Source organism: Callithrix jacchus, chromosome 10 (assembly GCF_049354715.1).
Source record: "Callithrix jacchus isolate 240 chromosome 10, calJac240_pri, whole genome shotgun sequence".
Taxonomy (NCBI): Eukaryota; Metazoa; Chordata; class Mammalia; order Primates; family Cebidae; genus Callithrix; species Callithrix jacchus.
Window position 1 is genome coordinate 66894061 of NC_133511.1, and position 23980 is coordinate 66918040.

Consider the following 23980-nt stretch of genomic DNA (forward strand, 5'->3'; position numbering starts at 1 on the left):
CCGCCCACCTCAGCCTCCCAAAGTGCTGGAATTACAGACGTAAGCCACTGTGCTAGACCTACATTAATTAGTATCTATAATTAGACCTTGTTAATAAAGCACATATATTACTATATTTTCAGTTTTGATAACTCTCTGTAAATATAATTGGATTTCTCTATAATGCTATGTATTTTACATTATACATTTTAAAGAAACACTGTTAAAAAAAAGAGGCCCATAGACCTTGCCAGATTGCTAGAGTCCATGGCAAAAAGAACTCCTGCCCTACCTTTATTCAGCATTTTTTTTTTTTTTTTTTTTTTTTTGGGGGGGGAGGAAGGCAAGAAGGGAGGGAAGAAGGACGGTAGGGAGGAAGGAAGGAAGGGAGGACGCGGGGAGGGAGGGAAGAAGGATGGTAGGGAGGAAGGAAGGGATGAAGGAAGGAAGGAAGGAAGGGAGGGAGCGGGGAGGGAGGGAGGGAGGGAAGGGAAGGAAGGAAATCAAGCAATGAGAGAGACATTGCCGACCTGGATCTAGAGGTTTACAAGTTGATTTCTTTTTTTTTGAGAGAAGGAAAGAAAAAAAAATAAGTAAAGGAGAGGAAGAAAGAGGAAGAGAAAGAGGGAGAGTAAATGGAAATATTGCTTTATTTTGAAAAAAATTGAGTATTAATAATGGCCAATCAATGTTTCATTTAAACTTATGGGTAGGTGTGATGTGGTATTGACAAGAATGTATATTTTGTGTATTTGAAGTGGAGAGCTCTATGAATATTTATTAAGTTTACTTGTTCCGGATCTGAGTTCGAGTCCTTGATATCCTTATTAATTTTCTGTCTCATTGAATCTAAGTCTTGTATCTGGGTGTTAGGATCGTTAGCTCTTGTTGTTGCATTGATCCTTTTACCACTATATCTTTGTTGCTTTAAAATCTATTTTATCTGATACGAGAATTGCAACTCCTGCTTTTTATTTATTTATTATTTATTTTTGCTCTCCATTTGGTTGGTAAATCTTTCTCCATCCCTTTGTTTTGAGTCTTTGTGTATCCTTGCATGTGAAACAGGTCTGGATGTAACATGCCGTTGGGTTTTGGCTGTGTCTTTTGATTGGGAATTCAGTCAATTTAAATTTAGGGTTACTGCCATTTGATGTTGACTGGCTGTTTTATCCATTCGTTGGTGTAAATTCTTCTTTATGTTGGTGCTCTTTACTTTTTGGTGTATTTTTAGAAAGGCTAATACTGGTTGTTTCTTTCTGTGTGTAATGCTTCTTTCAGAAGGTCTTGTAAAGCAGGCCTGGTGGTAATAAAATCTCTGAGTTCTTGCTTGTTGATAAAAGATTTTATTTTCCCTTCAGTTGTGAAGCTTAGTTTGGCTGGATATGAAATTCTGGGCTGAAGGTTCTGTTCTTTGAGAATGTTGAATATTGGCCCCCACTCTCTTCTGGCTTGTAGAGTTTCTGCTGAGAGATCTGCTGTAAGTCTGATAGGCTTGCCTTTGTGGGTAACATGACCTTTCTCTCTGGCTGCCCTTAGTATTTTCTCCTTCATTTCAACCCTGGTGAATCTAACGATTATGTGCCTTGGGGTTGCTCTTCTTGAGGAATATCTTTGTGGTGTTCTCTGTATTACCTGGGGTTGAATTTTGACCTGCTTTGCTAGTTTAGGAAAATTTTCCTGAATAATATCCTGAAGAGTGTTTTCCAGCTTGGATTCATTCTCTCCGACGCATTCAGGTACACCTATCAAACGTAAATTTGGTCTTTTCACATAGTCCCATATTTCTTGGAGACTTTGCTCATTCCTTTTTATCCTTTTTTCTCTAATCTTTTCTTCACGTTTTATTTCATTAAGTTGGACTTTGACCTCTGATATCCCTTCTTCTGCTTGAACAATTCGAGTGTTTAAACCTGTGCAAACTTCTCGGAGTTCCTGTATTGTATTCTTTAGTTCCATTAATTCACTCATACTCCGCTCTAAGTTGTCTATTCTCAATAGGATTTCATCAAACCTTTTTTCAAAGTTCCTAGTTTCTTTACGTTGGGCTACAACATGGTCTTTTAACTCACCGAAGTTTCTTATTATCCATTCCTTGAAGAGTGATTCTGTCATCAGGAGGCGCTCGTTCTCCATCAAGCCTTGTTCCATTGTTGATGTGGAACTGTGATCATCTTTAGAGGGAGAGGCGTTCTGATTTTGAGTATTCTCAGCTTTTTTACGCTGGTTTCTTCCCGTCATTGTAAATTTATCCTCCTGTCGTCTTTGAAATTACCAACTTTCAGATTAGGTCTCTTGAGTGGACATCCAGGTTGTTAGTTCCCAGGGCCAGAGCAGCGGCCTTAAAACTGATCGTGCTTTTATGCCCAGGATTCTCCTGTCGGGCTTCCTTCTTGTGTCCGTAGCAGGCGACTCTGCCTTCCTGGGGTTCCAAACCTCGGTCAGAAGGGAAACCGGTCCTGTTTACTCTGCGCAGAGCGCTCCCGCGCCGAGGTGCCGTCACAGCCGCTGCCGGGCTCTGGTGTCCTGCTGGGGACCCGTGCAGGTCCTCCGAACCTGTTTACTTTGCTCCGAGAGCTGCCGCGCCAAGGTGCCGGCGGAACCGCTGCACCGGCCACGAGAGTCGCGCTGGCCACCCGTGTGTTTCCTCCACTGGGGGATCTCCTGCTCTGTGAGCGACCAGAATTTGTCTGAAAGTGTGGCGTCCTCTAGTTCTCCGCGCCTTCCCTGAGAGCTGCAATCCCGGGATGTTAGCGATCTATTCAGCTTTTTAATCTCCTAAAATTTTCCCTTTGCCATCACCCTTCTCTTTTGCCTGGCTACTACTCCCTGCTCCTAAGACCCAGCTCAGGCATCACCATTTCCTGGAGGGCTTTCCCAATATAAAGGCCCCTTCAATTTGCTCCCCTGGCACTTTTGCGCCTATATCATAGCATATATCACACAGTCCTGCAGTTGTTTCCATGGTTTTCATCTCAATTAGATATGAGCTCTTCCAAAGTAAAGACCTTATCTCATTTGTTCATTCATCATGCATTCATTCATTTCACAACAAAACTTACTGTATTTGCTACATGCCAAGCACTGTCCTTGGTGCCACAGTTAAAACAGTTAAAAAAGACAGATAAAAATTATGCCCTGTGGAGATTACATTCTAGTAGGAATATATTTATCCCTGTGTCCCTAGCCAATAAATTGTGTGTGTACATATGTGTGACTTTGAGCAAGATATTCTTTCTCTCTGTGTCTTGAATTTCTTATCCGTAAATGGCTGTGATTAACAATGTGCAGATGTGTAGTGTCTCTGAGAGCCAGTCAACCATACAGTTATGAATCTGGAAAGTTTCAATGTGCATGATTTAATTTGGATTTGACCTCTCTGTTTGGCTCCTGTCATCTCTGTATTGGTGTCTCTCAAACTGTGCCATGTGCCCTTACTACTTTGGAACAGAAACAAAACTTATGCTCATAGTAACTATCATTTAACTCTCATTCCTACTTCTCCCCATTTATACTACCAACAGACATTACTCCCAGGATTATAAGCTTCCATAATGATCCTTGGGGTTCTCATCCATTTCAGCCATTGTGTGTCAAAAACCTTGAAATATTCTATCTCAGGATAAAGCCTTCTTCAAGTGTAGTATGAATCACAAAATTGACAATTTTTACTTTTTTTTTTTGGAAGGGAGGGAGGAAGGAAGGGAGGAAGGGGGGAGGGAGGGAGGGAAGGGAAGGAAGGAATTCAAGGAATGAGAGAGACATTGCCGACCTGGATCTAGAGGTTTACAAGTTGGTTTCTTTTTTTTTTTTTTTTTTGAGTGAAGGAAACAAGAAAAAAATGAGTAAATGAGAGGAAGAAAGAGGAAGAGACAGAGGGAGAGTGAGTGGAAATATTGCTTTATTCTTAAAAAAAAATGGATATTAATAATGGCCAATCAATGTTTCATTTAAACCTATGAGTACGTGTGATGTGGTATTGACTAGAATGTTTATTTTGTGTATTTGAAGTGGAGAGCTCTATAAATATTTATTAAGTTTACTTGTTCCGGATCTGAGTTCGAGTCCTTGAAATCCTTATTAATTTTCTGTCTCACTGAATCTAAGTCTCTATGTATCTGGGTGTTAGGATCGTTAGCTCTTGTTGTTGCATTGATCCTTTTACCACTGTATCTTTGTTGCTTTAAAATCTATTTTATCCGATACGAGAATTGCAACTCCTGCTTTTTATTTATTTATTTTTGCTCTCCATTTGGTTGGTAAATCTTTCTCCATCCCTTTGTTTTGAGTCTTTGTGTATCCTTGCCTGTGAAACAGGTCTGGATGTAACATGCCATTGGGTTTTGGCTATGTCTTTTGATTGGGGGATTTAGTCAATTTAAATTTAGGGTTACTGCCCTTTGATGTTAACTGGCTGTTTTATCCATTCGTTGGTGTAAATTCTTATGTTGGTGCTCTTTACTTTTTGGTATATTTTTAGAAGGGCTGATACTGGTTGTTTCTTTCTGTGTGTAATGCTTCTTTCAGAAGCTCTTGTAAAGCAGGCCTGGTGGTAATAAAATTGCTGAGTTCTTGCTTGTTCATAAAAGATTTTATTTTTCCTTCAGTTGTGAAGCTTAGTTTGGCTGGATATGAAATTCTGGGCTGAAGGTTCTGTTCTTTGAGGATGTTGAATATTGGCCCCCACTCTCTTCTGGCTTGTAGTCTGCTGAGAGATCTGCTCTAAGTCTGATTGGCTTGCCTTTGTGGGTAACCTGACCTTTCTCTCTGGCTGCCCTTAGTATTTTCTCCTTTGTTTCAGCCCTAGTGAATCTAAAGATTATGTACCTTGGGGTTGTTCTTCTTGAGGAATATCTTTGTGGTGTTCTCTGTATTACCTGGGGTTGAATATTGACCTGCATTGCTAGTTTAGGAAAATTTTCCTGAATAATTTCCTGAAGGGTATTTTCCATCTTGGATTCATTCTCTCCGTCGCATTCAGATACACCTATCAAACGTAAATTTGGTCTTTTCACATAGTCCCACATTTCTTGGAGACTTTGCTCATTCCTTTTTTCTCTAATCTTTTCTTCACGTTTTATTTCATTAAGTTGGACTTTGACCTCTGATATCCCTTATTCTGCTTGAACAATTCGAGTGTTTAAACCTGTGCAAACTTCTCGGAGTTCCTGTATTGTATTCTTCAGTTCCATTATTTCACTCATACTCCTCTCTAAGTTGTCTATTCTCAATAGGATTTCATCAAACTTTTTTTCAAAGTTCCTAGTTTCTTTACGTTGGGCTATAACATGTTCTTTTAACTCACCGACGTTTGTTATTATCCATTCCCTGAAGCGATATTCTAGCATTGGGATGCAATCGTTCTCCATCAAGCCTTGTTCCATTGTTGATGTGGAACTGTGATCATCTTTAGAGGGAGAGGCATTCTGACTTTGAGTATTCTCAGCTTTTTTACGCTGGTTTCTTCCCGTCATTGTAAGTTTATCCTCCTGTCTCTTTGAAATTACCAACTTTCAGATTAGGTCTCTTGAGTGGGCGTCCAGGTTGTTAGTTCCCAGGGCCAGAGCAGTGGCGTTAAGACTGATGGTGCTTTTCTGCCCAGGATTCTCTTGTCTGGCTTCCTTCTTGTGTCCGTAGTGGGCGACTCTGCCTTCCTGGGGCTCCAAACCTCGGTCAGAAGTGGAGCCAGTCCCGTTTACTCTGCGCCGAGCGCTGCCGGGCCGAGGTGCCGTCACAGCCGCTATGCCAGGCTCTGGTGTCGTGCCGGGGCCCTTGTGGGTCCTCCGAACCTGTTTACTCTGCTCTGAGAGCTGCCTCGCCGAGGCACCGGCAGAACCGCTGCACTGGCCACGAAAGTCGTGCTGGCGACCCGTGTGATTCCTCCACGGGGATCTTCTGCTCCGTGAGTGACCAGAATTTGTCTGAAAGTGTGGCGTCATCTAGTTCTCCGCGCCTTCACTGAGAGCTGCAGTCCCGAGATGTTAGCGATCAGCCATCTTGGATCGGTCTCCCCAATTTTTACTTTTTTTTTCTTTTTTGAAATGGAGTTTTGCTCTTGTTGCCCAGTCTGGAGTGCAGTGGTGCAATCTCGGCTCACCACAACCTCCACCTCCTGGGTTCAAGTGATTCTCCTGCCTCAACCTCCCGAGTACGTGGGATCACAGGTGTGCGCCACCATGCCATTTTGTATTTTTAGTATTTTTGTATTTTTATTTTGTAGTTTTAGTAGAGGGGTTTCTCCATGTTGGTCAGGCTGATCTGGAATGCCCAACCTCAGGTGATCCACCTGCCTCAGCCTCCCAAAGTTTTGGGATTACAGGCATGAGCCACCGTGCCCAGCCAATTTTTACTTGTTTATAAAGAAAAAAAAAATTTTTTTATGCCCCACCAAAGCAGCCCATTTTTGAAAAGTTTAATATATAAAAACCAAATTTTTTAAAAAGACGAAAAAATCAATAGATGAATGAGTTCAAGGAAAGTATTAAAAAGCTTATTTTATTTTTGGAAAGTTTTTTTTGTAGTTGCATTGAAAATAAAATTTAATATACAAAAAAATATGGTATATGTTACATTTCAAGAGAATTCCCATATTGTAAACAAAGCAAAATATACTTATAAATTTTCAGTGAGACAGTGAATTACCTTTTTATAATATGACTTGGCAAAATTTTACAATAATTTTTTGAGCATCTGCTGTGTGCTGAGTTCTATTCTAGTTTTTACACATTAATTATGGGTTAAGTATACCAAATCCAAAAGCACCAACATGGTGCTCAAAGGAAATGCTCATAGGGAACATATCAGGTTTCAGATTTTCAGATCTAGCATGCTGAATAAATATAATGCAGATGTTACAAAATCTGAAATACCTCTTGCCCCAAGCATTTCAGATCATGGTTATTCAATCTGTATCCCATTTAATCCTTACTACAAGTGAGATGATAATTTGAAGAGATTACAGTACATAATCATTTCACAATGAGGGACTGAAATTCAAAACAGTAAAATGATCTTAAGTTACATAATTAATGCACTCTGCAGAGCTAGAATTTGAAACCACCTGTGCCTGGATCTAAAGTCCATGTTCTTTGCCCTATGCCATCTTGCTTCCCCAGGACAAGATGTAGCTGTGTTTGCCAGTTAGTCCTATCTACACTCTGTTTACCAGTCAGTCAGGTTCAGAGAAGGTATGAATTGCATACCCAGTCCTGTGCTGACATTATGGAAATGATAATTCAATTCAGCACATAGTAAGTCTGTGCCAGGCACAAAGAGTACACAGAAAATGACACATAGTTTCTGTCCTTGAAGAGTTGATAGGCTGCCGGGCATAGTTTCTCATGCCTGTAATCCCAGCACCTTGGGAGGCCAACACGAGTAGATCACCTGAGGTCAGGAGTTTGAGACCAGCCTGGCCAACATGGTAAAACCCCGTCTCTACTAATAATACAAAAATTAGCCTGGTGTGGTGGTGCACATCTGTAATCCCAGCTACTCGGGAGGCTAAGAGAGTCGCTTGAACCCAGGAGGCAGAAGTTGCAGTGAGCTGAGATCGTGCCATTGCACCCCACCCTGGGTGAGAACAAAACTTCATCTCCATAAAATAAATAAATAAAAGTAAAAAAAGGGTTGATAATCCAAGAGCTGATAAATTAAGGAGATTAGCAGCTATACCATTAATGATAGTTAAAGCAGAATGTGCCAAGGATCAGAATATGTAGTGTTTAGAAACAGAAGTCAGATATGTCTAGGAAATCAGAAGAACTTTTTAGAATTGGCAAGATTTCAGAAAGGTGAGAATAAAATTGCAGGTGGATGTTCCCATTTAAGCAAAAATATTGAAGGAGGAAAGTGTATGCTCTGGGCTTGCTTAGAGGTGGGAGTCCTAACAGCAGTTCATCCTGTTTGGCTGTAAATCATGGTCATTGCAAGGAAGTTAGAGGGGACTCATGCAGAGATAAATAAGAAAATTGCTAGCTGGGTGTGGTGGCTCATGCCTGTAACCCAGAACTTCGGGAAGCCAAGGCAGGTGGATCACTCGAGGTCAAGAGATCGAGACCAGCCTGGCTAACATGGTGAAAACTGGTCTCTACTAAAAATACAAAAATTAGCCAGGTATGTTATGCCAGCTACTTGGGAGGCTGAGGCAGGAAAATCACTTGAACCCAGGAGGGAGAGGTTGCAGTAAGCCAAGATCACACCACTCAACTCCAGCCTGGGCAACAGAGCAAGACTCTGTCTTAAAAAAAAAATTGCCAAATAACAGCAAGGGCCAAACAAACACTAACTGACATGATGGTGTAGCCTGGGACTGCACGATGGTGACTTTCTCCTTTTCCTTCCTCCATAACAAACGACGAGTAATTGCCTGTGCCTTTGCTCATGCACCTTTCTTAGCCTGGATTCCTTTATCCCTTCCTCAGATACCAAACTCCCCATGTCATCCTGCTCTTCCCCTCAGACCCCCTGTTCCAGTCACACTGGCCTCTTTGCCTTCTCTGCAATATATAGGCAGACTCCTGCCTTGGGGCCCTTGGATTTGATATTCACTCCACCTGGAATGTTCCTCACTTCTGGCATGTCATTCTAGTCACCTTGTCTCTGTGAGGCCTTTCTTGGCCATCCCATCTTAAATTTCAACTCTCTTCAGCATATTCTGTCCCTCTTTCCTGCTTTAGTTTTGACTATAGCCTGTAACAGTGTATTTTGTTTCTTTTTTGCCTTTTCTAGAAGGATGTAAGTTCTACAAGACAAGATTTTTGTTTTCTTTTCTTTACTGCTGAATCCTCAACACTGAGAACTACACCTGACACATAATAGTCAGGGAATATTTGTTAAATGAGGAAGTGGATAAATCTGAGGCCTAGCTCAAATGCCTTCTCATTAATATCTTCTCTGGCCAGGTGTGGTGGCTCACGCCTGTAATCCCAGAACTTTGGAAGGCCGAGGTAGGCGGATCACGAGGTCAAGAGATTGAGACCATCCTGGCCAACATGGTGAAACCCTATCTCTACTAAAAATACAAAAATTAGCCGAGCGTGGTGGCACGCGCCTCTGGTCCCAGCTACTCGGGAGGCTGAGGCAGAAGAATCACTTGAACTTAGGAGGCGGAGGCTTCAGTGAGCCTAGACTGCGCTACTGCACTCCAGCCTGGTGACAGAGCAAGACTCCATCTCAAAAAAAAAAAAAAAATATATATATATATATATATATATATATATCTTCTCTGGTTTCCTACTTTACTCTTCGACAAGAGGGTTGCTTTTGGAGAATTGAATAGAGGATAAATCACAGGGATTAACAGATTCATTCAGCAATTCATTACTGAGTATCCACTGGGTCCAGTACAGACTGTAGAATCATGCTCTCCTAGACAGAAAATTTCTGTCACCTATTTTCCAGTCTCGCTGCCACCTTGCTTGTTTAGGCTTTAGAACTTGAACTAATGTGACAGCCCTCTCAGTGATTGCTGCTTCCAGTATTTTCCAATATCTTTTTCATTCTGCCACCAAGATTTCATGTCTGGTCAATAAATATGTCCTTGTCTCTCCACAGATTAAGACTTTGTTGGTTTCGTCTCACCTGCAGTGTCGGTCACGTAGCACACAAAATGCTGCCCATGTAGCCTAATTAGTCTCTCCAGCCTCGTTTCTCACTATTTTTTATTCACATTTAATGAGCTCCTTTTGGCCAATGTCCCATTATCTCTCACACTACCAAGCTTTGGACCATGCTGTTTCTTCTCATTAGAATCTCTTTTTCCTCTTTCATTCAGCAAACTTGCTCCTCCTCCTTCAAGGGTAGACTAAAGTGACACCAATACTTTGAAGCCTGCCCTGACCACCCCATTAGCAAAAAACTCCCTTTGTGTTCTCAGTTTTCCTATATCATTATATCCACCTTCCCACAGCTTTCTTCTTTCTTATCGTTTATTCTTCTGTACTAAAAATGTTAATATGTCTCTCCATTAGGCTGTCTGTTCCTTGGGGACAGGGACTGTGTGTTGTTTGTTTGCTTATCCCAGCACCGTGATCTTCATGATGCAGCAAAGCAAACATAATGTCCTCCTGTTTTTTGAGTATGAGACCTAACACCTCTCACATTTCTGGCAAGAGTTACAGACCTGTAAATCACTTGTTATTTAGCCTCTGTTTAGCCAGGTCAACATCAGAATAGACATCTGACTTTCAAAAGTCACTGTTGTATCCTGATATCCACTCTGTAGTGATAAGCCCATGTAGTCCTTCCTCCCACAAACATTTATGCGTCAGTTAGGCACTGTGCTGAGCCCTAGGAGTATAGACCTGCCCATCATCTCTTTGAAATGTGCCTTCCATGTGATGATATAACAGAAAGGATTCTGGAATGGGAGTGGTAAGACTGGGATCTTGCCCTCACTGAATCATTAATTTGCTTTGTAACTTTGAGCAAACCCATTTCCCTTATTCTCAGCTCCAAAATGTGACAGACATACAAAATCATCCTTAAGAATCTCTTCAGCTTCTATCTTCTAGGAATAAGGAGCCAAGGGCAGTATATGCCACTCACTGTGAGTCAGCTATAACTGGCCACAACTTTGTGAAAATCATCCTCCTGCCTTAACTGTGTTGTCAGAGTGTCTGTCCCTTTTATGCCTTGGAAGCTCTTTCTCAAGGAAGGAACTGAGTGGTTCCCTCATGCAAAGCTTTATGCAGAGGATTCACAAACAGCCCAGAATTAGGAGCCTTGCCTTCACAAAGCTTAATTCTGAAGCAGCTTTGAAATGGTCTGTGGTCACCACTGTAGACCTGGTTCTGAAAATAAAAGAACTTCTTGGATACTTTTGTTAGAAAAAGCTCTGGGGAACCTTCCATTAAGATCAGCTTAATAGTGTTAAGATTTGTACACTTCCGTTAGACAAAACAGGTATTTCTAGCCCTGTTTTACAAATGAGACAAATAGGGAACAGAGAGGTAACATGATTTGAAGCAGCGTAAGTTATACGCAGTAAAAAACAAAATCAGCTTCAATATTATCAACTTTTAGAGGCATTCTTTAGCTCATCCAGGCAAAGTTCAAGGCCTCACTGTGTTCCCAGTTGCTTTTAGCATACTCTTTATCTTACTGGGTTGTAATTATCTGTGTCTGTCTCCCACAGATTAAGAATCAAATACAACTCATCTTGTACATGTGTGACACAGAGGAGGTGTCAGCTAATGTTAGCTTAAAACAACCGCCTTTTCTGGAAGAAAAGGCAGAATTTTTATTAACATAAAAAATTGGGCATTACTTAAGGGGAAAGTTTCCATCTATTCACTTCAGGCCACAGGGAGAGCGCTTCCCTTAACCAGATAGAGATAATTGGAACTAATGGAAAAAATCTAAAGTAGGAGTCAGGAAAACCTTCCTGATTCTTCTAAATGCTAGTTAACCAGGTATGTGATGAGCAAGACACTTCTCTGTTCCTTGGTTGTTTTATTTTTATAATAGGGATAGAGATGCCTATCTTACGTGATTTTTCAGAGATGTTATCAGCACAAGTTTAGTGTATAAGAAAACAGTTTGCAAGCTATAATGCATTGTCTAAATATGAGAAGTTATTTTAATCTCTCAGAAACAATTACACCTTTATTGATGCATCAAATTCTTAAGTGGCATAATTGGTTCACCTCAAGTCTTCTTAACTGCTCTCAGTATGTGTCCCAACACTGTGGGGGTATAGCAGCCTTCTTCTGGGCTGCTTCCAAAAGTATTTCAGAACTTGACCTTTTTCAGAATGTAAACAGGCCCAGATGAATTTCCACCTACAAGAAGAGAGCCAGAGAAATCTGATAGACCTGCTCTCCCAAGCTGATTTCTTTTTCACCCACCTGTTTGGCTAAAAGGACTGTGTCTGTTCAAGACTAAATAAGGAACTATCTTCTTCCAAAGTCAAAATAGTTTTGTTTCAAAGCCTTTAGCAAATAGTAGCTTTAAAAATAAACTGGAGGATGACCTGGTGCCGTGGCTCATGCCTGTAATCCCAGCACTTTGGGAGGCCAAGGCAGGCAGATCACTTGAAGTCAGGAGTTTGAGAACAGCCTGGCCAACATGGTGAAACCCTGTCTCTACTAAAAAATACAAAAATTAGCTAGGGATGGTTGTGCAAGCCTGTAATCTACTCAGGAGGCTGAGGCAGGAGAATCACTTGAACCCAGGAGATGGAGGTTGCAGTGAGCCAAGATTGTGCCACTGTACTCCAGCCTGGGCGACAGAGAGAGTGGGACTCTGTCTCAATAAATAAATAAACCAAAGGGACAGGTGGTGGTGCCATGAGAGAGAGAGATGTGAACAAGATTTACATATATCTGGAATTAGAATTTTACTGTGGAAAATGGTTTGAGAGCACTTATTTCTGATGAGAAAATTGAGGCCCAGGGAGCCAGAATGAAGTGGTGTATCTAATATGCCACAGTACAGCAGTGGCAGACTACATTGGAACCTAGGTGTCCTGCCTCTAGGAACAGTGATTGGTCCTCTCTGCTGATCTTTCTCAGAGTTTTCTTGAGAAGCTGTTGCTATCCTCTGTGGGTATGTACTACAAGCACACAAGGCAACTTCTCTCTCTAACCCTGGGCAACTATCTAGACAAAGGGTAGTGGGGAGTCAGCAAACCTTTAATATGGGCCTTGGGGTTACTTTGTGCATTCAAAAGAGCTCTCAGCCTGGTGAGGGAAACACAGATTGTTATAGAATAAAGGAGAACTGCTGTGGTAGAGGCAGGTTATCGCTTCCTAGTTGTGAGGATTTATGACATTTTATTGGAAGAAATCAGTTGAAGCTTAAGACCCAAAAAGGAAAATGGGAGAAAGAATGAGAGATGAAGGCTGTATCAGGCAGAGAAAACAGAATTCACTCCAGCCATTTTAAGCAGAAAGGAGTTTAATATAGAATATTAAGGTACTTTAAGTCATTGGAAGGGTTAGAGGGTGGGCTCTAGGTTAAACTTCAGGAGGGAACCACTAAATCTTTTAAGTTCAGAATGCAGTGCCCAAACTGAAATCTAAGACTCAGAAGCTCTCATCATCACCATTGCCTCTGCCACAGGGCCTCTGTGCACGCAGGGACCAAATGCTAGATCAAAAAACACAATGCTTCTACATTATCATCCTTGTTATTAGTAAAAGCAGAAGGAAAAGGAAGATGTCCTCTGCCTCTCGCCTGCCTTCCAGATCTTTTGTGAGGGCATCTGATTGGTAGAAGCCAATTGGCATCCATACCCTATAGCTGCAAAGGAGTCTGAGAAATGTAACTTTTAACCCTTCCAATCAGTATAATAAAGGAATACAATGCAATAAAAGTAGGTGGGGGTAGATGCTTAGCAAGTCAACCCTCATAAATACTGCTAATTTCACTAAAATAAAACTTTTAAGAAGATAGGTCACTAGGTACTACTGATACTTTTGTTTGTTTGTTTGTTTTTGATATTTTATACATTTACATTAGTAATATGAATACTATTTTACTGATTTCCATTAACTGATTTTTTACCTACTACCATTAAATTAGAATTATCTTTCCCTATTGTTTCAAAAATATGCTTATAACTCCTACTGTTTCACTTGACTAGCCTTAAATAAATATATATATATATATATTTTTTTTTTTTTTAAATATGCGTGGAAACTGGTTTGGCCATGTTGTAGCCAGTGGTTGTTTGTTTTGTTTTGTTTTGTTTTGTTTTGTTCCTCATATAGTTCTTCTCTGTATCTTTAATGCTTGCCTGGTTCTAAGGCTCCTCTGCCTCTTGGTTCAGCTTTTTTCCAGGTCCTGCTTTGCTGGCAACTTGCACATGCCTCAGCTCTCTCCTGCTTTGTGGATGCCACTAGATCTTACTTCCAAGCCTAGCATTTCTCTTCAATTCTCCTTCCCAAGCCTCCTCACAAAATCTTCATTCTCTTTTCTTTTCCCATCACCCAGTTCTTTATTAATTATCCCCAGTAAAAACGACTAAAAAACTAATGTCATCTGGTCTGGTTTTGGGCCCTGGGTGCTAGAAGTGACAAGATTAAATAAGAGCATGTCAATTTTTTAACCAAGATTTAGGAACAGAAATGCTGTTTTTCATTTATACATTTCAGATCTAAATATGGCTGTATTATGGAATATAATCTAAAACCATCGTGAGTTTCTAAAATGAAAGACAGGCCTGCTAGTAGATGTTATGCTTATAATTGTTTCAAGGCAACAGGGACTCCTACACTGCAGAGTTTAAGCTGTAGCTACTTTTCCTTCCCTAGAAGAAATTTTAAGTTGGAAGCTCTAACTGGGGGTATAAAGTTCAATGATTCTATCTAGAGATGCTTCTCAGAGTAGATGGTGCTAGAAGCTATCTTCTGTGTTTTTTTGTTTGTTTTTTGTTTTTTTGTTGCCCAGGGTGGAGTACAGTAGTGTGATCTCTGCTCACTGCAACCTCCACCTCTCAGGTTTAAGCCATTCCCTACCTCAGCCTCCCTAGTAGCTGGGATTACATGTGCCCACCACCACGCCCAGTGAATTTTTGTTTTTTTAGTAGAGATGGAGTTTCAGCATCTCGGTCAGGCTGGTCTTTATTTCTGACCTCATGATCCACCCGCCTTGGTCTCCCAAAGCGCTGGGATTATAGGTGTAAGCCACCGTGCCCAGCCTAGAACCTTTTTTTTTTTTTTATTTCCTGAGACGGAATCTCGCATTGTTGCCCAGACTATAGTGCAGTGGTACAAGCTCGACTCACTGCAATCTCCGCCTCCTGCTAGAATCTATCTTTTAAAGATTACTTGTTAAATGTTAAACTGCTTGTAGAGAGGAATAAAATCAGCAGTTCCTGAGTGTGAATTTGTTCATCAGAATGCTTTCTGTCCAGAGGGACAGACTAAGGCCCCTGGAGGAGTACTTACTGAAAGGAACAGTGAGATAGAGAAAAGGGTGGAGTCTCAAAGATGAACTTCACCGGCGAGGAGAAGTGGGAGTATGGATTTGGAGAATTCTTGAACCAGACAGAAGGAAGACAAACCAGTTCAATACACATTCAGAATCTGTTCCCTGGGGCATGTCAGTTATGTTTAGGACATACTTCTTCTGCTCTATTCTTTTCTGCTCTGCTCATCTCTTTTACTTCATTTGTAATCCTGACATTCATAGCATTTTAGAGCTCAAAGTGATCTCATGAAATATATAGTCTATGTTTTGTAAAGTCTCTATTATTCAGTACTATCCAAAAGAACTTTCTACTATGATGGAAATGTTCTATGAGTTCAGTGTTCCATATGGTAGCCACTAGCCCCATGTGGCTATATAGCACTTGAAAAATGGCTAGTGCAACAAAGGAAGTAAATTTTTTATCTTTAGTTTTAATTAATTTAAAGCTGAATGGCCACATGTGGCTAGTGGGTTATTTTGTTGGACAACTCAGTTAGACTATCTAGTATCATCAGCCATCTTCATTTTACACTATCTTAAGACAGAATAGCTTGACTGAGTCTCCCACATTGGAAACCTGGCATCTTGTAAAAATTAAAATTAGGTATTCTCACCAGCACCAGTATTTTACATTTGTTAACTCCATAGTAGAGGCAATATAGGAGACAGTTTAGAGCATGGACTCTGAAGCCAGAATGCTTGGACTGGACTCTCAGTTCTACTATTTAATAAATATGTGACCAACTAATTTAATTTCTCAGTACCCTAATTTTTAGAAATCTATGTCATAGAAATAATGATAACAATGATCGGATAGAAATAATGACAAATAATAATGATAGAAAGCTATGTGATAGAAATAATCTGTATGATAGAAACAGCTATCTTATAGGGTTGTAGGATTGTAAGGATTAAATGAATTAATATATATAAAGTACATAGAACAATGCCTGGCACACAGTAAGTGATATGTAAGTGTTACTTACGCTTAGTATTTATCTTATTCCTTACAACATCTTTGGAAGTATAATATGCCCCATTTTACAGGTGAAGAAGCTGTGATCTAGATACTTCTTGCCCAAAGTCACATAGCATCTTTATGGCAGAGCTGATGTTTGGTCATCTGACTCTTAGGTTCAGGACTCTTTGTAGTTCTATCTTATCTTCTGCCTCTCAACACAGTGTTTTCCATTATCCCACAAAGTACAGGACATGAGAGAAGTCACTTCTTGTTGGGCAATATTTATGAACTGAGCCTTAAAAAGACAGGGTAGTAGCAGAAAGGTCACTGAAAACATTTCATCAATTGATTGATTGACATGGTCTCACTCCATCCCTCAGGCTAGAGTGCAGTGGTGCAATCTCAGCTTACTGTAGCCTCTGCCTTCCAGACTCGAGATCTTCCCAACTCCTGAGTAGCTGGGACTACAGGCATGTGCCACCATGCTTGGCTAATTTTTTATTTTTTGTAGACATGGGATCTCACTATATTGCCCAGGCTGGTCTTGAATTCCTGTGCTCAAGCTGTCCTCCTACCCTGGCCTCCCAACATGCTGGGATTACAGGCTTGAGCCACCACACTCAGCCTGAAAACATTTCAGAGACACAGGGGATAGCTTGAGCAAAGACCCCCATGGGTAGAACAGGGCCAGGAATAGTCCTGCTTGCACCTGAATAATCTGAGGCTTCTCTGGTACCCTCAAGTACAGTCACTCCACTATATTCTGTTTCAGGGAGCCCCTTGACAGAGCGGAAAGTATCGATACCCAGTTGTTGCGTATCCTTTGCAACAGCCGATGAGTCATCTCCTGTATACACGCAAGTGGTTGAAAACACAGATTCCCCTATCTGGAATTTTCAGCAGCAGTCAAGGTTTGTATTATCTGTTGTTCATCAGCCTTCCAGAATCTGCTTTTTGTTCAAAGACACAAAGTCAAAGCAAGGAATATGACCTGGAAAATGCTTTTCTTATCTAAGCAATTATTTAATCATAGTGTTTATGAATTCACAGCAAGCAGTGGTTTAAAGGTTTTGTTTTAGCGTTTTTAACACTTCTCAGCATGCTCAAAAATTATTTGGTGAGAGGACCTCTCTGTTTTAGGCACTTGGAATTAAAGATGATTCAGATATTCCATGCAATTGAGGAGTTCATGGTCTTAACCTGGGAAAGAATATCAGTAACAAATTACCGCCAAGCCAGGTGTGGTGACACATGCCTGTAATCCCAGTTACTGGGGAAGAGAAGGGGTGGCATTGAGGGAAGGTGTGGAGCTGAGGTGGGAGGATCACTTGAGCCCAGGAGTTCGAGACCAGCCTGGGCAATATAGCAAGACCCTGTCTCAAAAATTACAGTAAAGAGAAATAAGAAGGGGATGCTGGTAGAGCTCAGGAAAAAAGATTATTTAGGCCAAACTAGAAGTCCAGGGAAGGCTTCATAAATAAGACACCTCAGCTAAATATTGAATAATGTATATAAGTTATCCAGATGAATAAGGGGCTGGCATAGGAAGCCAAGAATTAAACTTTATAAGTTTATTATATGATTGATTGACATTAAACTTATAAAGTTTAATTCTTGGCACCAACACTAGCCATACCCATGGTGTCTGGTCTTCTGTTTTCTCACAGTATTTGTGTACTTGAGTCTCAGCAGTTGGTCACATGTTCAGCGTTTTGTAATTTGAGAGGCTGGCCTGAGTTAAGAGCTAGAACTGCAGTGAAAACTCCGTACTATGTATGGTGACTTACTGGAAATTATACAAATTCTGGCCATAGTGGCCAGAGTACTTTATATAAAATATCAAATTGTTCCCAAAGGCAGGAAAACAGAGGACTGAGCTTCTAAGTGGAGGTGATGTGTTCATTCACAACCTAAAAACCTAACGTAATTACAAAACTTCATGAATTTGATGAAGGGACATTAGCAATCTCCTGATTTCATCTCTTCACTTTACAGTTGAGCAGACTGTGGCCCAGGGAGGTTACAAGTCTGTTGGTAACAGAGGCAGAATTGGAAGAAAAATGATTAATGGCACTGTTTATAATTCCTTTGTCACAAAGTTGTTTCCTTTGATCTTCATAGCAACTTTCAGGTAGATGGTATTATCCCATTTAACAGGTAAGAGCATCAGGCCTGGAAAAAGCTAAGTGTGTGGCCAGAGTCACTCAGGTGATGATAGTAGAGCTAGAATTCAAAGGTGAGTCTTTTGACTCCCAGCTGGAATTAGAATCTCTGACCAGTATTTGTTTCACTTTAGCACCATGCCTCTCATTGGTGTTGAAGTAGGCTCTCTTCATTTCCCAAGTGGTGTTTGGGGAATCACTTGGTTTTCCCTGAATCTCCATCTTGCTTACCTGGAGCACTGGCACCTGGTTTGGAACTTTCCAAAGCTTTGTCATTTAAAACTGTAATTTACATCATATATAAATGTATTGGAGGTGCTCAGTGGATTCTACTTCAGCTTCTTTATCTGGCATGAAACTTAGGCATTTTCTTATTTTGTTGCCTTGCCTCTGTGTGGTGTAGCACTGAAGTCAGGCAAGCCAGGGTTCAAATCCCAGCCCTACTACTTACTGACTTATGTGACCTCAAGCAAACCATTTTATCTCTCTGAGCCCAACCTTATCTGTTGAGAAATGCTGAGTATAATTGCTGAGAAATACTGAGTGTATGATAGAATATATTGTTTGCTAAGAAGAACAATGGCAAGGAAAACCTGGCCGTTCCCCCACCCCACCCGTGGAAAACGATTTGGGGCATTCTAAAGTAGCAAAACAGTATATGTATATCATACACCAGTTAAAACAATTCTTTAAGCACCGGTATGTGACCCTGCCCCCGTGGCTCCCTCGTGGAGAATACTTTCTGGTTTGTCCTTGATCAGTGGTAAGCAGGCACCAGCTGCCTACCTAGTTTATCTTGGGTCTATGAGAAAACACAGAACACCTGTTTGTTAATAATAATCACCTGTTCAGTGAGAGTACGTGGGTCAGCATCTGCTTGAGGCCCTCAGCCCAGAATGCTGTCAGCCCTCTGAGGTTCTCAACTCGAAAGGCTCTTGGCCCCTGGATAGTCCCACCTTGCTGTTTTATTTGGGGGTCTGCTTCTTAATGCATTCAGCGCCACCTGGGTTGGAGTCTCTATGGCCAAGCTGGCCTTGGTACTTATCATCTGTAAAATAAGGATAATAATGTTATAGGCCTTTGTGCAGATTAAATGTCTATGAAACACTTGATACCATGCCTGGCCCAAGGTAGGCACTCAGTAAATGTTCTTTTTCTCCTCCTCTTCCCTTCTCACCATTCTCTCATTCTAAGGCATAAGAAGAATCCTTACCCAAGAGTTTCCAATAAAACTCTTAAATGCATTTTGAGGAACTTCTTTTCCATACTTCTTCCTCTGTCTTAGGGAAACTTTGGAAGTGATGGGGAGGAAACATTGTATCAGCGGAGCCTGTTTTCAAGTCTTGGCAAGTTAACCTCTCTGAGCTTCAGTCCCCTCATTTTAACTGTGAAGATAAAAATAGATCCTAAAAGATGGTTAAGAACATGAAATAGTGTTGAGAAAGTGCTTTGCAAATTACAAGGTATTCTTCAAACCTGCAGTTCCTATACACTTAGTTTACGGTGGTTGTTTTTCTTAATAGGCTGTCAAAAGAGCTGCTTCTGGACCCACAAAGAACCCTGGTCTTCAAAGTTTGGCATAAAGGAGGTATGAACTCTGTTACAAGAATATCTGCTTGCTTGTAAAAAAAGCTCATATGCTGTTGACAATTTACCAGTCTTTTTTTCTTTTTAACCAAGTGAAGCACTCCCGATGGTGCTGGGAATGCAGATACGTGGTAGAAGGTAATCCCACAGAAGGTCACATTATTCTGTTAATAAAAAAAAAAATTTTTTTTTTTTTTTAAATAGTCTCTCTGTCACCTAGGCTGGAGTGCAGTGGCATGATCACCTCAGCCTCCCTAGTAGCGGGGACCACAAGCTTGCACCACCATGCCTAGCTAATTATTTTTTTTTTTGTACAGACAAGGTCTCACTATGTTGCCAGGCTGATCTCTTAACTCCTGGGCTCAAGCTGTCTTCCAGCCTTGGTCTCCCAAAGGTTGAGACTACAGGCGTGAGCCACCACACCTGGCCTATTCTCTGCAGAATTCAAGTACTTAAAAATTATATAATTTTGTTTGACTGTCTGCTTAGTGCAGAAATCCAAGTACATTTGAGTCTTTCCAGTTATATCTGTCAACCATCATAATGTACAGCCTGCCACATACGAGTGGTTTCTCCCAATTTTTGTATGATGCTGTTAAGCCCTCTGTTGACTCTGACTTATTAACCAAGACCCTTGCATTTTCAGGTAGCACACAAGAGTCTAACCACATAATTTTTCTTATTTTAAGAACCTTCCCAAGAGGGATGTGCTGATATTGTGGTCTTTGAACCCAGTTTTATTAAGAGGCATAACACAACAACATTAAGAGCCTTGAATCTGAAGCCAGATTCTTTGGATTCAAATGCCAATTCTGCCCCTTACTGTAGCAGTGTGACGCTGGGTAAATGACTTGGCTTCTCTGTGCCTATTTCCATATCTGTAAAATTGAGGATAATAATAGTACCTACTTCATGAGGTTTTTGCAGAATTAAGTAAGGGCCTGACACTTAGTAAATACCGTATCAGTTTTTGTCATTTTTATTAGTGAGCAGTAATATGCTAATAACTTTACATACATCTCTAATCCTTGATGGTAAAAATAGTCTAATTTTATAGCTGAAGCCCAGGGAAGTTAGTGGCTTGACAAAGGTCATATAGCTATTAATTGGTGGAGCCAGTATTTGAACCCAGTTCTTCTTACTAGTTGTACAGCCTTACTGTTTGTACTTCACCATGCTTGTAAGATTGGAAAACTTGGAAAATTGAGGTGGTAGGGGTGTCTAACCATCTCCCAGCTTAGAAAATTTTATCTCACTAGATATCTCCTCTAAATTTAGCTCCTTTAAGATTCCAGCTAGGCCCTGATTTCCAAATCTTCATTTGTTTTGAGTCACCTACACAGCCTACAGAGTCACAGTTTTTTGTTTGCCAGTGGTGACTTTTAGAGCTAACCTCAAACCCTAATAAAGACCTAGAGAAATCAGAATATAAAGGGAATTGATTGACCTTTCTCTCCGCCAGTGCTCCTGTGGTGAATGCTGCTGTGAATCCCTTGTTTTGATGATTAGTTCTATGTTACTGCTTTGGATTCACTTGGTTCCTCTAAATGCAGCAAGAGCTTATCATAACTCACTTTTCTCTGAATCAACACAAGGAATTCCTGCTGTTTTTAGCTGGGCTTCACACTCCTTTCTAGGGTTTTTCTCTCTTCTCTGTAAAGTACCACACTGATTCTCAAGCAGCACTTACTAAAGTAAGTTCACAATTCAGCACTTACTTTAGCAGGAAAAAGAGAATAAACTTTGGTCTGATGCAGACCTGGGTTTAAATCTTGGCTGTGCTGTTTACTATAATAACTATTTGGCCTGAAGTAAGTCACTTCACCTCTTTCCTGTTATCTTTCTTATTTATTAAATTAGAATAATAGTAATGGCCTTGCAGGATTTGTGAGGATTAGAGATAATATATGTAAGGTACTTGGCACATAATTGTTGCTTAATAAATGAAGCTATTATTATTATGTCTACTATGTGTCAGGTATGATGCTAGGACTATTGGGATATAGAGAATAAAATATATTCCCTACCTTCCCGGACTCCTAGAGGGTCTTAGTAAGATCTGGTCATCAATGAAAGTGAGGAAAATGTCTAGACCACACTGACAACTACTCAGTATATATAAATGTTTCTCTTCCCTTAACCCATTTATGCCTAGTGTTTCATTATTGAAATGCTAAGCTTGTGGAAGTTTTTTACGTCCTGCCGCTCAAGGTCATTGCCAAGGTCTGATTTTTTGCAAAATTTTGCAAACTCCAGTATAAATGGGTTAATTCTATCCTTATCACACTAACTCAACAAATCTATTATAGAAAGTACTAAAATCCAGCCAAGCTGCGTTAAGCAGATATTTGAGTTTCTATTCTCTGCCAGGCACCATACTAAGTACTAGAGATACAAAGGTAAAATAAAATAGACATGGTCCCTCTCCTCACAGAGCTTATAGTCAGTATGGGACATTAAAAGTACAGCCCCTTTATTTATTATTTATTATGTATTTATTAAAAGTACAGGCCCTTTGTCCTGGGCTGAGAGGTTTGAGCTCTAGCTGACTGTCAGACACCAGCATTAAAAGTGGACTCTCAACAAACTCAGAGCATGACACTTCTGTTTAAACTCGCTTGGGTACAACGAAGTATGTTTAGGATGTATTACTTTCATTTTGGCAGAACCCTCCTTCATACGTCACCCCAGTTGGTAAGAATTACTTGACCCCCACTCTGGGGAATACAGCTTCAAGTGTTTGTAGAATCAAAGACTTTCCACGTTGAAAGGGATCTTTTTTTTAATTTGTTGATTCGGGACTTCACTTTGTTTCCCAGGCTGCAGTACAGTAGTAGGATTATGGCTCACTGCAGCCGTGAACTCCTGGGCTCAAGCAGCCCTCCCACCTCAGCCTCCCAAGTAGCTGGGACTACAGGCATGTACCACCACACCCACAATTTTTTTCTCTTTTTGAGAGATGGGGTCATGTCATGTTGTCCAGACTGGTCTCAAACTTGTGACCTTAAGCAGTCCTTCCTCCTCGACCTCCTAAAGTGCTGGGATTACAGGCATAAGCCACCATGCTCGACCAAAGGGGATCTTGAATCTGGTTCAATACTTCCCATGATGTGTGTGTGACTGAGACTCAGGGAGTTAGAGGAATGTGTTTTCCAGTCAAAACCATACCTAGATTGACTATTCTGGCATACTGCTCCTTTGTCCTACCCTAGGCTGGCCAGCTCGCTTGTGTTTTCAGTGGATACTTACCAAGTTTTTCATGTGGGAAGATGCTATGCCAGGTATGGAGAGTGTAGAGAACATAGTTTAATACCTTTTCTCACCTTTTAGCTGGGTTCCATTCTAAAGGACAGCAGGCTGTCCAAACAAATGTTATGCAGTATGTGATGAATTTAGTGTCACCACGAGTGTGCCCAAGGAATTGTGGGAACTTCAGTTACTCCTGGAAAATTTTCATTCCTTGATTCATTTAGCAGTTTATAAACCTATAGTCATATCCATATTTGGTAGATCCAGCCTTTGATTTCACTATACAGAATGGAGCCTATATAAAATAGAAATTCATGGAGTGAAGAGGCCTGTCTATCCTCAGCTACTTCATGTCAGAAACGAGGAATAAATAGTAAAGAGTATGAGAATGAAGGTCATTGCATGGTAGCTTTTCTGATAAAAAGGGAATCTTCTCAGTCATTAAGGGCACCCCCTTACCATATAGAGAAGAGCCTGAGCTCAGGCTCATTTTGCACCCTAAACTGGTCTCCTGGGGTTTATTTGTCTTTCCTTTTTAATTTGTGTCACTTTGTTCTTAATTAAATATAGTACATATGTAGAAAATTTTGAAAATACAGAGAAGTACAAATAGGAAAATGCAAATCTCTCATAATTCTATAATTGTAAGACATATTGCCCTGAGAAAAATCACTGAGACATGATAGCCCAGGAAAAATAAGTTCTTAAGTTTAGTAATGTTTCTAATTGCTTATATCAAGAGGACCAGCTAGGCAGAGTGGCTCACGTGGATAATCCCAACACTTGGGGAGACTGATGCAGGAGGATCACATGAGACTGGGGGTTCAGGACCACCTGGGCAACATAGTAAGACCCTATCTCAACAAAAAACTAAATTGAAAATTAGCTGGGCATGGTGGTGTATGCCTATAGTCCTAGCTACTTGAGAGGCTGAAGAGGGAGGATTGCTTGAGTTCAGGAGTTCATGGCTGCAGTGAACTGTGATCATGCTATTTCACTGCAACCTGGACATCAGAGTGAGGCTTCATCTCTTAAAAAAGAGAGAGAGAGAGAGAGAGAAAAAATGAAGTACAAACCTGCCAGCTTTTTCCCACCATACAGAAAGAGAATTCCTAACATGGAAGGC

At 40.7% G+C, this 23980-nt stretch overlaps 1 protein-coding gene across 16 annotated transcripts in view; it reads left to right on the forward strand.

Annotated features, from left to right (window-relative positions):
- Nucleotides 1-23980, forward strand: part of C2CD3 (C2 domain containing 3 centriole elongation regulator) — a 188667-nt gene that overhangs the window by 127274 nt on the left and 37413 nt on the right. For 15 of the 16 annotated variants that reach the window (XR_013523253.1, XR_013523254.1, XR_013523252.1 and 12 more), the window contains 2 exons: nt 16629-16767; nt 19542-19606. Coding sequence is in view for 13 of the 16 variants with exons in the window: in XM_035265475.3 (XP_035121366.1) it covers nt 16629-16767; nt 19542-19606 (204 nt within the window). In the remaining 3 variants the exon portion in view is untranslated. The remainder of the gene's footprint in view (nt 1-16628; nt 16768-19541; nt 19607-23980) is intronic. The other variant, XM_078340246.1, reaches the window with a different exon arrangement.